Source organism: Chionomys nivalis, chromosome X, assembly GCF_950005125.1.
Source record: "Chionomys nivalis chromosome X, mChiNiv1.1, whole genome shotgun sequence".
Taxonomy (NCBI): Eukaryota; Metazoa; Chordata; class Mammalia; order Rodentia; family Cricetidae; genus Chionomys; species Chionomys nivalis.
The window spans coordinates 117,034,386-117,050,165 of NC_080112.1; the positions used below are offsets into that span (position 1 = coordinate 117,034,386).

At 44.4% G+C, this 15,780-nt stretch overlaps 1 protein-coding gene across 1 annotated transcript; it reads right to left on the bottom strand.

The window, feature by feature from the left end:
* Positions 1-1,030: 1,030 nt before the first annotated feature.
* On the bottom strand, positions 1,031-14,573 carry LOC130867236 (rhox homeobox family member 1-like). The gene is made up of 3 exons (XM_057758977.1): positions 14,158-14,573; positions 13,498-13,543; positions 1,031-1,126 (listed from the first exon to the last, which is right to left on the bottom strand). Exons 1-3 carry the CDS (start codon positions 14,571-14,573, stop codon positions 1,031-1,033), a joined length of 558 nt encoding a protein of 185 aa, XP_057614960.1.
* Between the last annotated feature and the right edge of the window lie 1,207 nt (positions 14,574-15,780).

The window sequence follows — 15,780 nt, forward strand, 5'->3', positions numbered from 1 at the left end:
CCACAGGGTCAAGTTAAGGTGACGATGCTACAATGTGACAACAGAGAAGAATATATATCTTAGCAAAGATTGCTGTGGGTCCTGAGAAACTTTTGTGACTTGTGGAGTAGTAAAGGTGACTTAGGGTTTTATCCCTTTCTTATGTGTTCTGTTAAATATTTTCTCAATAATTGACAACCACACCTTATTGACCCCTGTAGCCAGCTGCGTGGAGCCACACATGATGGCGATAATGGCTAAGACCTGACTTATGCTATTATCGCGCAATGGTCATCAGCTGCTTGCATATGCGTGGACCTATGAGCAGTGCCTACCTGGCAATCCGGGATTGGTTGCCCATGCGTACTTAAGGACTGGGAGGTTTTGCCCAAGGAGGGAGAGAGTGAGAGTGAGTGAGTGAGTGAGTGAGTGAGTGAGTGAGTGAGTGAGTGAGTGAGAGAGGGAGAGAGAAAGGGAAAGAGAAGGAAGCTATGAATAAAGTCCTGAATAAACTGCTTAGCAAGAAGAGCTCCGGTGTTGCGCTCCTTCCTTGCTGGACGAGGGGGCCGTGACAACTGGTGGCCTGTACGGGGACAAGACAAGTGGTGCCGCATACGGGGAACCTCCAAACCTCTCTCCGTGGAGCCCAGAACTTGCTGCAGTCAGGGGGTGCACCGGATAATCCTCAAGGTAAAGATTGGGGATCCGCTAAAGAAAAAAAAGCGGGTTTTCCACTCTAGCCGGTAGAAGAAGAGGAGAGAGGAGGAGAGAGAGGGAGAGAGAAGAAGAGAGAGACAGAGAAAACGTATTGTCAAAAGGTCCTGAATAAAACTGCAGCAGGAAGAGCTCCGGTATGTTGCGTGTCATCCTTGTAGGACAAGGTAGAGCCGCGACAGACCCCCAAAAATGACACGAAATATTTTGAATACACAACTCTTTATTGCTGAAAGGATAAGGCGTCACAGCCATTAGAAGGTGTCAGTGACACCTGAAGATCCTGTCTTCATCTGGGGCCTGGACAGGATGATGCTTCAGGACTCCTACAAAATCTTTACTGCAAGGTGTCCTGGCCATCAGCAGATGCACACTGGAGAACCTGGGACTGCTGATGTTTCCTGTATTGGGCTCTTCTTTTCTTAAACCAGCTCTGCAATAACATGGTGAAAGAGATGGCTTTAGTGTATTCAACAGTCAACATCACAAGTGGAAAAAACAACTCTGTAACAGCACATGCCAGTGAGGCTTTTTATTGACCAGACTTTTCTAACCAAGGACACACAAAATCCTTAGCAACCCCAACCCTGGAATCGGTTTTCAGAACAACCGGAAATGGGAAAATATGGCTCTAAGAAAGAGATCAGAGATCAATAAATCAGGATATGGAGAAGACCAGATACCAAAAGGTCTTCAGGGATTACAATCTACACACTCTCTGCCAAGGACAAGGTACTTGCATCATGCCCTTGAATTATCTGGCTTACTTGAACTACTGCTTACACTACATGTATCTCCTCTGACTCTCTGAAAAGTCACACCCCACTACATGTATTCTTGTCTATGTAATCCTCATGATATATGCCTATAATAGTGAAGATGGGAGAGCTCATATTTGGCCTTGAATAAATGTTAACAAAGGCAGAACGGGTTCCAATTCTGGTTCTGATTAAAGAGCTGCAGGAACAGCTGAAGCAACTGCCATAGATTCCTCAACTTTGATTGTTTGAGATGATCCCAAGATTTCTGACCTAAGTTGAAGAGCCAGAAAGCTGAAAGCATTTCTAAGTGTTTTTTCTGTCTGACCATGTCCAGTTTTATCCATGAAACATCTAGAAAAAGGAATGGCCCTTGCTGGGTGACTGTGGAGGTTTCTGTGTCCTCCCATAGAGGACTCTTGTCTCCTATGCACAGGAAAGGAAGCTGCTGGGAAGTAATCGGTCAATGCCTGGGCCAAGTCAGGTTTTCTGCAGGCTTCCTGAAAATTCGGCAGTCTATTGGTCTAAGGAAGGAGAGGAGAGTGAAGATGAGGTGGTGGCAACGGGCTGCCAGTGCCCTGGAGTGCATGCGTGAGTAACTGCTTTTTAAATAAGTAGAGGAGAAAGGACTTGGGGGTGATGAGGAAAAGAAGGTGGAAAGGGTAAGTGAGGGGACATGAGTAGTCGATAGAAAGAAGAAAGAATGCAGAAGATAAGAGAAGGGGAAGAGGAAAAGAAAGGGAGAGAGGAAAGCTCACTGGACGGAAAGAAAGAAGATACAGATCAGGACATTGTTATCAGTCTCTGGTAACCGGATCACTATGGCTTACTGTCACCATAAACTGGACCATTGATTCTTGTCCTGATCAGACTAACGGTGGAACCCTGCCTCTTCACCTGCATGGCCAATTGCCTCAAACAGAAAATAAACCCATTCAAGTTACTGGTCCCTAGAAACAACTATGCCCTCCTAGAACAGGACGAGTAAATGATTTGACTCATGCCCTCTGACCTAGTGGGAAAAGTGACAGGTCAAGCCAGGGAAGAGGTTACTCCGTCTTCTATTCTTGTTGAGGCCATTTCAGGTAGAAATAGAATTTGATCTCTGTGATGGAGAATCCCACGGGAAATTAATTAAGTCTATTCTAGGGACCAAAGATCAGGAATGTTCTAGCTAACTTAGCTGTGGTTAAACTACCTGTTCATATGAACCCCCTTTCCCAGCTAACTGCTTATCTTACTTCAGTAAACAGCTTGATGTAAAGTCCTTACTTCTGCAAAGGCATCTGCTTCTGCTGAGCTAGATGCTCGGATATCTAGGTTTTAAGATGCCCTTAAAACCCCTGTGTTCTAGACAGCTGGGTCAACTCCTAGGTGCCCATATACCTGGGTGACATCCTAGTCAGCTGGAATAAAGACTTTCTATTAGCTATAGACCGTATGAGTGGTCATCTCTGCTAACAACTATGGAGTGCTATATTCTAAATGAAATGTGTTCATAACCTCCTCCCCTCAAGGCTCAGTAATCAAAGCAGAAGATGAAGCAGAAAAACTGGAAGATCCAAAGGTAGTGGATGACTCAAAGGGAACAAAAATGTATTTTCTGTACAAAAGGTCAAAAACCAAAATGAAGTCAACGCACTTCAACAATACACTCGCTTGTCTGCCTTGTACAGACAGCTCAATCCTAACTCCCAGTCGGCCTCCATACAAGGGGCCCATCTGAGGAAGGACAAGGGGTGCTGTGAGATTCACCACTTAGGATAGTGGGATACCTGCTTCCTACCTCCCCTTAACTGTCAGAAAACAATCTCCCTCCTTCCCAGTCTCCTCTTCTTCCTCCTCCTCATTCCCCTCTCCTCTTTCTCCCTCCAGCATCTTCTCCTTCTCTTCCAGTGTTTCTAGATCTCCTCTGGCATATTTTTCTTTATCAAAACATATAATTTCTCCACAGTAAACCACTTTACTCCCATATTTTCAGCTCACCATTCATGGCTGGACAGCTTCTTATTGCTCCAGCACCTTAAGGAGGTGGGGTGATTACAAGGAATCACACTTGCCTAAAGAGTGTGCAAAGTCACATCCTATTCCCAGCTCAAACAAACAAACAAACAAACAAACAAACAAACAAACAAACAAACAAACATCCCTCCCAAATTGACTTGGGAGAGCTAACACTACTCCAAGGGAGGTCTGCACAGAGCTGTGCTGTTGTCTTGTATAGGATTAGGGAAATGTGCTAATTCAGACAAATCATTCAGATATCTTGGGACTCCCTGCTTCCATGAAGTAGGTAATAGGGGGAGGTCACTGTTACTTATGAACTTTTACCTTCCCCCTCTTCCATGCCCTCCTAAGTTTTCTGGGCTCAGGACAAAGGCAATGTTCTCAATGACATTTGAAGCTTGATAGTGACGCCCTACTTCCTGTCCAACATGAAGGGCATCCTGGGCTCTGTTCTTCTACCAGGAGATCCAAAGTTTTTAGGCTGAACCTCCACTCAGGACTGTGATCTGCAACAATGTGGAGAACAGGTAACAAAACTGCCTCCTCCTTAATACTGAGCCAGCTATGGAAATACAGTCACAGTTACCTGTTAGATGTCACCATCCTCTCAGGCTCCTAGGGAATAAGGGTCCATTATATTGGGAAGTTCTCAAACTGCACATCTTTGAGTCCACGTCCTTTCTCTCCCTGCCTGCCCCTTCTATTATGTGGATGCATAGGCTAAAGACGACCAACAAAAGAACCAGAAGCCATGAGGGGAACTCAAAGCTACCAGCATGATGCCTCCATGAACTCAACCAAAGCCCCAGTGTGTTGGGAGGGGGCCGCTTGTTGGTTCCCAGCTGCCCGGTTAGCTTAGCCCTGAAATAATCACACAAGGATTATATTAATTAAGTCACTGTTGGCACATTAGCTCTAGTTTCTTATTGGCCAACTCTTACATATTAATTGTACCCATTTCTATTAATCTGTGAATCTCCATGTGACAGTGGCTTACCAACAAAATTTTCTGGATGTCTGCCTCTGGTGGTGGCTCCATGGCTTGTCCCTCTGACTCTGCCCTTCTTTCTCCCAGCGTTCAGCCTAGCTTTCCCTGCCTACCTAAGATCTGCTGTGCTATAGGCCCAAATCAGTTTTTTTCTTCATTAATGGTAATCACTGCACACAGAGGGGATTCACACACCACCACTGGCAAACTCATGTAGGTTCACATTAGGTCAGAGTCGCCCATGATTTATTCCTAAAGCCTATCTATTATGTTTATAAGAGGAAAGGGGAAATAAGAAGCTTTGAGAATGTCACACTGAAGAATATACAAGCAAGAGAACATGAGTGTTTTCTCTTTTCTTGTGTCCTGTGTCCATGCTCTCTTACAGTTGCAAGGCTCAGCCTCTGGAGCTGCAGTGCATTGCCCTCTGAAGCAGCAGTGCATCAGCCTCTCCTGAGTTTCACTGCATCAGCCTCTGGAGCAGCAATGCATCAGCCTCCATGGATCTGCAGTGAATCAGCCTCTAAAGCTGCAGTGCATCAGCCTCTCTGGATCTACAGTCCATCAGCCTCTTGAGATGCAGTTCTTGGCATCTAGAGATGCAGTGTATCAGCCTCTGAAGCAGCCATGCATCAGCCTCTCTGGAGGTGAAGTTCATCAGCAACTATAGCTGCAGTGCATCAGTCCCTCTACAGCGGCAGTTCATCAGCCTCTTGAGATGCAGTGCATCAGCCCCTGTAGAGCTACAGTACATAAACCTCTGTAGAGATTCAGTGCATCAGCCTCTCTGAAGCTGCAGTACATCAACCTCCAGAGTTTCAATATATTGGCCTCTCTGGAGCTGCAGTGCTTCAACCTCTAGAGCTGTAGTGCTTGGCATCTAGTTCTGAAGTAAATGAGCCTCTAGAGCTGCAGTGCATAAGCCTCTCTAATCCTGCAGTGTATCAGATTCTGGAACGGCAGTGCATCAGCATCTCTGGAGCTGCAGTTCATGAGCCTCTAGAGCTTCAGTGAATCAGCCTTTCTGGAGCAGCATTGAATCAGCCTCTAGAGCTCCAGTTCACCAGCCCCTCTGAGATGGAATTCATCAGCCTCTAGAGCTCCAGTTCATCAGCCTCTCTAGAGCTGCAGTGCCTCAACCTCTCTGAGCTGCAGTGCATCAGCCTCTAGATCTGCAGTTCATCAGCCTCTCTGGAGCTGCAGTGCATCAGTCTCTCTGAAGCTGAAGTGCATAGCCTCTATAAAGATGCAGTGCATCATCAGCCTCTCTACAACTGCAGTAAATAGGTCTCTAGAGTGATGGTGCATCAGCCTCTATAAATGCAGTACATCAGTCTCTCTGGAGCTGCAATTCATCAGATTCTCTAGAGCTGTAGTGCATCAGCTTCTCTGGATTGCAGTGCTTCAGATTCTAGAGCTGCAGTGCATCAGCCTCTCTAAAGCTGCAGTGCACCAGACTCTCTGGACTGCAGTGCATCAGCCTCTGGAGTGGCAGTGAATCAGCCTCTCTGAGCAGCAGTGCATCAGCCTGTCTGGAGTTGCAGTTGCATTGGCCTGTCTGGAGATGCAGTGCATCAGCAGCAGCTCTAGAGCTGTAGTACATGGGGCTCTGCAGTACATCAATCTCTCTGGAGCTATGATTCATCAGCACCTCTAGAGGTGCAGCTCCACTAGAGATGCAGTGCAATGGCCTCTCTGAGCTGCAGTGCATCAGCCTCTAGATCTGCAGTTCATCAGCCTCTCTGGAGCTGCAGTGCATCAGTCTCTCTGAAGCTGAAGTGCATAGCCTCTATAAAGATGCAGTGCATCATCAGCCTCTCTACAACTGCAGTAAATAGGTCTCTAGAGTGATGGTGCATCAGCCTCTATAAATGCAGTACATCAGTCTCTCTGGAGCTGCAATTCATCAGATTCTCTAGAGCTGTAGTGCATCAGCTTCTCTGGATTGCAGTGCATCAGATTCTAGAGCTGCAGTGCATCAGCCCCTCTAAAGCTGCAGTGCATCAGACTCTCTGGACTGCAATGCATCAGCCTCTGGAGTGGCAGTGAATCAGCCTCTCTGAGCAGCAGTGCATCAGCCTGTCTGAAGTTGCAGTTGCATTGGCCTCTCTAAAGATGCAGTGCATCAGGCTCTCTGGAGCTGCAGTGCATCTGTGTCTCCAGAGCTGCCTCACATCAGGCTCTGGGGATGCAGCACCTCCAACTCTCTGGAACTGAAGTACAGGGTCCTGTCAGCTCGACATGGGGAGAATTCCTCACTTCTTCAGCTTTTCTTTTCCATTCACTCTTCCTCTCCACCCTGGGGAAAACTCCCTCTTCTCTCCCAGTTTCTCCCACCTGAGCCTGGTCCTACCGTATTTACACCTCGTGGTATTTGGTTGCCAGCCAGCAGGGGCTGCTAGGCAGGACTGCTATTCTGCACAAGCTACTACTGCAGGTTGAGAGTTGGCTTACATCAAGACTGCCCTGATCCATGCTGAAGGAAGTTAGCATGAACAGCACTCTGCACTGCCTTTCCCCTTTCTCATTTGCTATACAGCAGTCAGTTTCTCTGGGCTCATGGCCTCAGCTTTTATCCCATGATCTAAACATTAGTCTTTACTGTCCAAAGGAAAGAAATTTGTTGGAAAAGAAGATAGCTACAACTCTTCCTTCAAGTTAGCTCTATCTTTTCCACATTACAAAATACCCATATCTTCAACATAGTCTCTTTTTTTTTTTGTTTTTGTTTTTGTTTTTCGAGACAGGGTTTCTCTGTAGCTTTGGAGCTTGTCCTGGAACTAGCTCTTGTAGACGTTGCTGGCCTCGAACTCACAGAGATCTGCCTGCCTCTGCCTCCCGAGTGCTGGGATTAAAGGCGTGTGCCACCACCACCTGGCCCAACATAGTCTCCTTTAAAGGAAAAAATACTGTCAGTTTTCATGTTAGTCAACAGAAGACACACTTGACCATGGCTTGGCACCTTTGCATTTTATGTATTTGCAAACACATAAAACCTTGCAAAGGTGTGTGATGTGCCTGTGTATCTCTGTGTACATGCGCACTCGTGCTTGCAGAGGACAGAGATCAGAGTCAAACATCTTCTTAGCTTAGTCCTCACATGATTTACATTGTCAGAATTGTCCCTAAACCTCAGCTCAGGAACTGAGCTGGTCTGTAGTCTCTGGCTCCTGAATAAGAGATCCTGACTACAGATGAGCTGACACCTGCTAAACTTTATTCTGAGGGTCCCAACTCACATCCTCAGACTCATGTGGCAAGCGCTTTATCCTTTGGCCCTCTCCTCAGTCCCAACCTGCATTTTGACTTTCTATAACTTCACCTGATCCCGTTCTCTTTACTCGATTAACTGAAATGAACTCGATGTTATTCTTTTTCTTTAACTGTAACAAAATGAACTCTTTAAAGCTGTCAGCCTCAGACATCTCATAACACTGACATGACTATTTTGGCATTGTTTTTAGAAAACCTAAACACAGCATGGGGGAACATGAAGGTTCAACCTTTCTGCTGTCTACATCGGCTTTCCACAAATTACAAAGGTGGAGGGCCATCCATGTTCACTTGTGAGTGTCTTCCCACATGACTCTTGGACAAATTAAACACAGGTTAGTTATGAAACACTGAATTTCTGTCTGGTCTCACTATATCCACACTTATAACTGAGTGTTTATTTGTTGAAACTGAGCCCTGTCTTTCTCCTACTGCTTGCTACATCAATTAGATGTCCCCAAGGTCACTTAAGAGTCCTACTGCAATGCTACACAAAGTACCCTGAAATGACCTGAGTGTCAGGACCTCAGTATTAATCACTCTACACTACCAGTAAACATTCATGTTTTCCTAAGTGCATGACCGTATGATATTCAATGTTGTCTATATATATGATGTTCACATAGGGATTATAAGTAGTCTGGGAATCTCAAATGGCTGAAAGAAACTTGAGGAAATGTTCAACATCCTTAGTCATCAGAGAAATGCAAATCAAAACAACTCTAATATCCCATCTTACACCTATAAGAATGGCCATGATCAAAACACTGATGACAACTTATGCTGCAGAGGATGTTTGGGTAAAAGGAACATTCTTGCATTGCTGGTGGGAGTGTAAACTTGTCAGCCACTTTGAAAATCATTTTGATGATTTCTCAGAAAATTAGGAAACACGGCGGAGACGCGGTGCAGACGCGAAGGTCCAAGCATGAAACAGTGAAGACCACACTGAGAGCAGATCGTCCCACTACAATTAAATCAAGTAGGTTTTTGGGGGGCTGGCCTGCAGAGTGGTAGGCCTTTTATGGCAAGGTCCCTGGCGAACAGGGAGCCTGGTCTTATCCCTGAAGACCCTCCTGAGTGGTGAGAGTGTTCTTGGCCCATGGCGGGACCCAGGAAATGAAGCAGGGGCATTTTTTGACCCCCTGACTCCCCGGTCATTCTGTGGGGGCTGCTCCACTATGCTGGGGCTGTTCCTCCTCTGCTGCAACCTCTCTCTCCCTGGCCCATCCCAGCTTGCGCCCAGGGGCTTCCTTCCTTCTCCCTCTCTTCCGCGAGACCTCAGGATCACCCAGTTCAGCCTGTTTGGGCGCTGGGTTGGGTGCTCGGGGCAGAGGGTAGCAGGAGTTTCTCTGTTTTGGTGGCTGGCCTGCAGAGTGGTAGGCCTCGTGTTGACAAAATCCCTGGCTAACGGGAAGCCTGGTCCTGTTCCTGAAGACCCTTCTGAGTGGTGAGAGGGATCTCGGCCCGCGGCGGGAGCCGGGAAACAGAGCGGGGGCATTTTGTAAGCTGGGCCCCTGGCCAGCAGGGAAACCTGATCCTGTTTTAAAAGACCCATTAGATAGCATGGGTAGGAAGAGATGGGCAGGCGCCAAGGCAAGAATTCACCCAACAATCTGAAAAACAACATGAAAACACCAGAACCCAATGATCTTACAACAGAAGGACTTGAACACCCTAACACAGAAGAAGAGGAAAAAATTGACTTTATAAAAGAAAAAGAGTCCCTTAAACATCATGTAAAAAATGCACTTATAGAAATGGATGAGAAGTATAACAAAAACTTTGAAGATATGAGTAAATACGTAAATGATACCCTGGGAAACCAAGAAAAAATGATCAAACAGGTAATGGAAACAGTTCAAGAATTGAAAACTGAAGTGGAAGCAAGGAAGAAAACACAAACTGAGGACCGGCGGGATATGGAAAATCTAGGACAACGAGCAGAGACTACAGAAACAAGCATAATCAATAGAATACAAGAGATAGAAGAAAGAATCTCAGATTCTGAAGATACCATAGAGAAAATAAACACGCTGATCAAGAAAACAGCAAAGCCAACAAATTCTCATCACAAAACATTCAGGAAATATGGGACACAATAAAAAGACCAAACCTAAGAATAATAGGGATAGAAGGAGAAGAGTTACAGATCAAAGGCCCAGAAAGTATTTTCAACAAAATTATGGAAGAAAACTTTCCCAACATAAAGAAAGATATTCTTTTGAATATTCAAGAAGCATACAGAACACCAAACAGACTGGATCAAAAAAAAATCCCCTCACATATAATTATCAAAAAACAAAACATACAGATTAAAGAAAGAATATTAAGAGCTGCAAAGGAAAAATGTCAAGTAACTTATAAAGGTAAACCGATCAGACTTACACCTGACTTCTCTATGGAAACTATGAAAGCCAGAAGGTCCTGAATAGAGGTACTGCAGAAACTAAGAGACCATGGATGCAAGCCCAAACTACTATACCCAGCCAAGATATCGTTCACTATCAATGGAGAAAACAAAACATTCCAGGATAGGAACAAATGTAAACAATACGTAGTAACAAATCCAGCCCTACAGAAAGTAATAGAAGGATAATCACAACCCAAGGAATCCAACATTGCCAACACTGCCTACAATAACTCAGGCATCTAGTGATCCTTCACCAGCACAACTCAAAGAAGGGAGATACACAAACTCTACTACCAAAAACATAAGAATAACCAGAGTAAACAACCACTGGCCATTAATATCACTTAGTATTAATGGTCTCAATTCACCTATAATGAGCCACAGGCTAAGAGATTGGATACGAAAACAGGATCCAACATTCTTCTGTTTGCAAGAAACACATCTCAAACAAAAAGACAGGCATCTACTCAGAGGAAAGGGTTGGGAAAATGTTTTTCAAGCAAATGGTCCTAAGAAACAAGCAGGTGTAGCCATACTAATTTCTAACAAAACTGACTTCAAACTAAAATGAATCAGAAGAGATCGAGATGGACATTTTATACTCATAACAGGAACAATTCATCAGGATGAAGTCTCAATCCTGAATATCTATGCCCCTAATATAAAAGCACCCACTTATGTAAAAAAAAATTATTAGAACTCAAGGCAGACATCAAACCACACACACTAGTAGTAGGAGACTTCAACACACCTCTCTCACCAATGGACAAGTCAATCAGACAGAGCTACAGTATTGAAAACAGCTTGGTATTGGCATAAAAACAGAGAAGTTGACCAATGGAATCGAATAGAAGACCCGGACTTTAACCCACAAACCTATGAACACCTGATTTTCGATAAAGGAGCTAAAGTATACAATGGAAGAAAGAGAGCATCTTCAACAAATTGTGCTGGCATAACCGGTTGTCAACCTGTAGAAGAATGAAAATAGATCCATATCTATCACCATGTACAAAACTCAATTCCAAATGGATTAAAGACCTCAATATCAGTCCGAACACACTGAATCTGATAGAAGAGAAAGTGGGAAGTACCCTACAACATATGGGCACAGGAGACCACTTCCTACATATAACCCCAGCAGCACAGACATTAAGGACAACATTGAATAAATGGGACCTCCTGAAACTGAGAAGCTTCTGTAAAGCAAAGGACACTGTCACTAAGACAAAAAGGCAACCCACTGACTGGGAGAAGATCTTCACCAACCCCGCAACCGACAAAGGTCTGATCTCCAAAATATATAAAGAACTCAAGAAACTAGACTTTAAAATGCTAATTAACCCAATTAAAAAATGGGGCACTGAACTGAAGAGAGAATTCTCAACAGAAGAAGTTCAAATGGCCAAAAGACCCTTAATGTCATGCTCAACCTCCTTAGTGATCAGGGAAATGCGAATCAAAACAACTGTGAGATACCATCTTACACCTGTCAGAATGGCTAAAATCAAAAACACCAACGATAGCCTTTGCTGCAGAGGATGTGGAGTAAGGGGTACTCTCATCCATTGCTGGTAGGAATGCAAACTTGTGCAACCACTTTGGAAAGCAGTGTGGCGGTTTCTCAGGAAATTTGGGATCAACATACCCCAGGACCCAGTAATACCACTCTTGGGAATATACCCAAGAGACGCCCTATCATACAACAAAAGTATATGCTCAACTATGTTCATAGCAGCATTGTTTGTAATAGCCAGAACCTGGAAACAACCTAGATGCCCTTCAATGGAAGAATGGTTGAAGAAAGTATGGAGTATATACATATAAGAGTACTACTCAGCAGTAAAAAACAATGACTTCTTGAATTTTGCATGCAAATGGACAGAAATAGAAAATGCCATCCTGAGTGAGGTAAGCCAGACTCAAAAAGAGGAACATGGGATGTACTCACTCATAATGGGTTTCTAGCCATAAATAAAGGACATTGAGCCTATAATTCGTGATCCTAGATAAGTTAAATAAGAAGGTGAACCCAAAGAAAAACATAGTTATCCTCCTGGATATTAACCTTCATCAGGCGATGAAAGGAGACAGAGACAGAGACCCACATTGGAACACTGGTTTGAAATCCCAAGGCACAAGTGAGGACCAGAAGGAGAGAAAGCATGAGCAAGGAACTCAGGACCACGAGGGGTGCACCCACACAATGAGACAATGGGGATGCTCTAATGGGAACTCACCAAGGCCAGCTGGACTGGGTCTGAAAAAGCATGGGACAAAACCGGACTCGCTGAACATAGCGGACAATGAGGGCTGCTGAGAAGTCAAGAACAATGGAACTGGGTTTTGATCTTACTGCGTGTACTGGCTTTGTGGGAGCCTAGGCAGTTTAGATGCTCACCTTACTAGACCTGGAAGGAGGTGGGAGATCCTTGGACTTCCCACAGGGCAGGGAACCCTGACTGCTCTTCGGGCTGCTGAGGGAGGGGGAGTTTATTAGGGAGGGGGAGGGAAATGGGAGGCGGTGGCGGGGAGGAGGCAGAAATCTTTAATAAACAAATAAAAAAAAATAAAATTAGGAAATAAGCCACCTCCAGACCCAGCAATAACACTGTTGGATATATACCCCAAAATACTCAATCATTCCACAAAAACATCAGCTTAAATATGTTCATAGCAGCATTATTCGTAAGAACCAGAACCTAGAAACAAACTAGATGGCCCTCAACCAAAGAATGGAAAAAGAAAATATACATTTGCACATCAGTAAAAAAAATAATGACATCTTGAAATTTGCAGGCAAATAGATGGATCTAGAAAACAGCATATTGGGTGATGTAACTCAGAGGCACAAAGAAAAATATAATATATACTCAGTCATAAGTGGTTTTTAGACATAAAGCAATGAAAATCAGCAATACCAGGGAACAAAGAAAACAAAGAAGACACTGAGAGAGTCATAAATGGATCTACATAGGATGTAGAAAAAGACAAGATCTCCTGAGTAGTGTGGGAGTGTGGGAGTCACAAGAGAGTGTAGATATAGAGAAGGAAAGGGGGAGAAGGGAAAAAACATAGCACAATAAAGACAATTAAATAAAATAAAAATGCTAAAATATAAGTAGTGTGCATTTTAAAATTTTTTTCAATTAAGAGACTGTGCTGTCTCAAATAATGGGAAAGGACACTTAAGGGTGCCCGTTCCATTTTTACCTCTGGAAAACATCAAGATTCAGTGCACGGATACTATTATAACCCAGACAAGGACACCTCTCACCCACGCTCGCCTTTCCTAATGGGTACAAGGACATGGACCATGTCCTGAAGCAGAGTGCCCTCCCCAAAGCCTTTTCAGATTTACTGACCCGCACTCTGGATTCTCCCAGGAACAAGCGCTTTGCAAGATCCTTCCTGTGAGAAGAAGACGGAAATTGGAGCTGTTAGTGAAATACAGCATTTCAGCTTGGCAAATGAAGAGACTTCTGGAGATGGATCACAGGCCAACACAAAACTATGGAGAGATGGGGAGCTCTAAAGTATGAAAGCGGGTTTTCAGTGACCTCCATTTTACTGCAAAAAATAACCACATTAATTGACACAAGGTGGATATGCTATACTAGTAGAGGGATTGCTTAGAAACCACTAGTCTTGAGTACAATTCCCATTATAAAACAGGGTCATCAAGAAGAGGATAAGAAAGAGGATGAAAAAAAAACAAAAGAAGAAATTGAGAGGCACCAACCAACGCTGCATAGATAGGTAGATAGATAGATAGATAGATAGATAGATAGATAGATAGATAGATAGACAGACAGACAGACAGACAGACAGACAGATAGAAAAATATAGATACAGATATAGATGTTGACTTTGACCACAAAAAACATCCTTCCCATACCCAGCAACTAAACAAAGACCTCATGCTAGGGGCTCAAAGCAGACAGGGCCCACAGTGTGAAGAACACACCTCCTAATGAGATGCTGAAGGATGGGAGCTGGAACGACTACTGAAACAACTCACATACCTTATGATCTCATTGGGGTACTGGGTTTTTTCAAAAACTTCTTCCAACTCATTCAGCTGCCTGGGTGTGAGACCAAACTGGATCCGTGGCCTTGTGCGCCGGACATGTGGCACTCTGGCAGCAGCCACGGTCTCCTGCTCCTTCAACTGTGGGTTTCTGTACCCTTGGATGCTCCCATGGCTCTCATGCCTGATGTCATCACCAACGTAGTTGAAGTTAGCAACGTGGGTCACATCATCCTTGCGGTGTGGGATGCCCTGGTTCTTTGGTTTCTCTGAACCATTTAGAGAACCTTCTCCAAAGATGACACTTTCTGTTGCTGCTGTGGCCTCTTGTTCAAAATCAAGGCTCACCTCAATCTCATTTTCATCCAGTTTGTAGAAATTGTGGTCCACATGTTGGGATTGGAAAGCCATGATGAGACCTAAAAGAGAGTAGTGCCATCTCCATAAATGCTTTCAGGATTGAAATGATTTTGCAGCATGTGGGTTTTTAGCAAGTTTCACATCTGTCCTCTTTCCATTCCACAATCCCTATAGGAGATCCGTGCCCACTGAAAGTGGCTCTAGGGAGCATGTGCAGAATGGATCGAACATGGAATCCAACTAAGTCCACCAAAGCCTTGAGGAATGGAGTGGAGGAGAAAGAAATCTGTTGCAGGTGCACAAGTAGGGACGAGGACAGGCATTTACACAGAGCACATGGCCTCTGCGTGAACCTCTGGAGAACTCTAGCTTCTGTATCTCACTGGGTGCACACTGCAAGATCTGGGAATTAAGTGGACATGGTTATGTCAGCTCGTGTTTGTCCCAAATTCCTTGAGAGGACATTGAAAACACACGAAAGCTGTCCTCCACCTGCAGCGGTGTCATGCTTGTGGGTGGATTTTATGTAGCATTCTGGGGGGACAAGACACTGCAAAACACTTGACGTCACCATTGAAACAATGAAAATGCTCCAGATGGTTGGTTGGGAATCTCCATCAGAGTCACTGTACGCCGTCCTGCCCAGTACTTCTCATGTCTGGGAACGTTGACACTGCGTGGGTCTCTGCCCTTTTAACAGTGTCAGTAATCTCCTGAAGATTGAGAGTGCTCTGCAACAGTACTTGAGCTGAGAAAGCACCATATATACAGTAAGTAAATAAAAGTGAAATAACTTTGGGCTAGCTTCCATTCAAACAATTAATATTCTCAAAGAAAGTTTCTCAGTGTGCTGAGATGTTAGTAAATATAAAGAGGAGCTGTTTAAGAAAATGTAATCCTTCACCCAGGGACTGATGGAAACAGATGCAGACCTACAAACACAGGTGAACCTCGGAAAAACCTGTGGAAAAGGTGGAGAAAAGATTGTGGGAATCAGAGAGGCCAAGGGCACCAAAAGAGAAACCACAGAATTTACTAACCTGGGCCCAGAGGGGATCACAGAGACTGAGCAGCCAACCAGAGAGCTTGCAAGGGACTGACCTAGGCCCTCTACCCATGTTTTACAGTTGTGTAAATTATGGTCTTGGTCTTCTGGTGGGGCTCCTAACAGTGGGGATGTCTCTGACCCTGTGATCTGCTTTTGGGACCTTTTCCTCCTACTGGATTATATTATTCAACCTTAATAGGAGATGACATG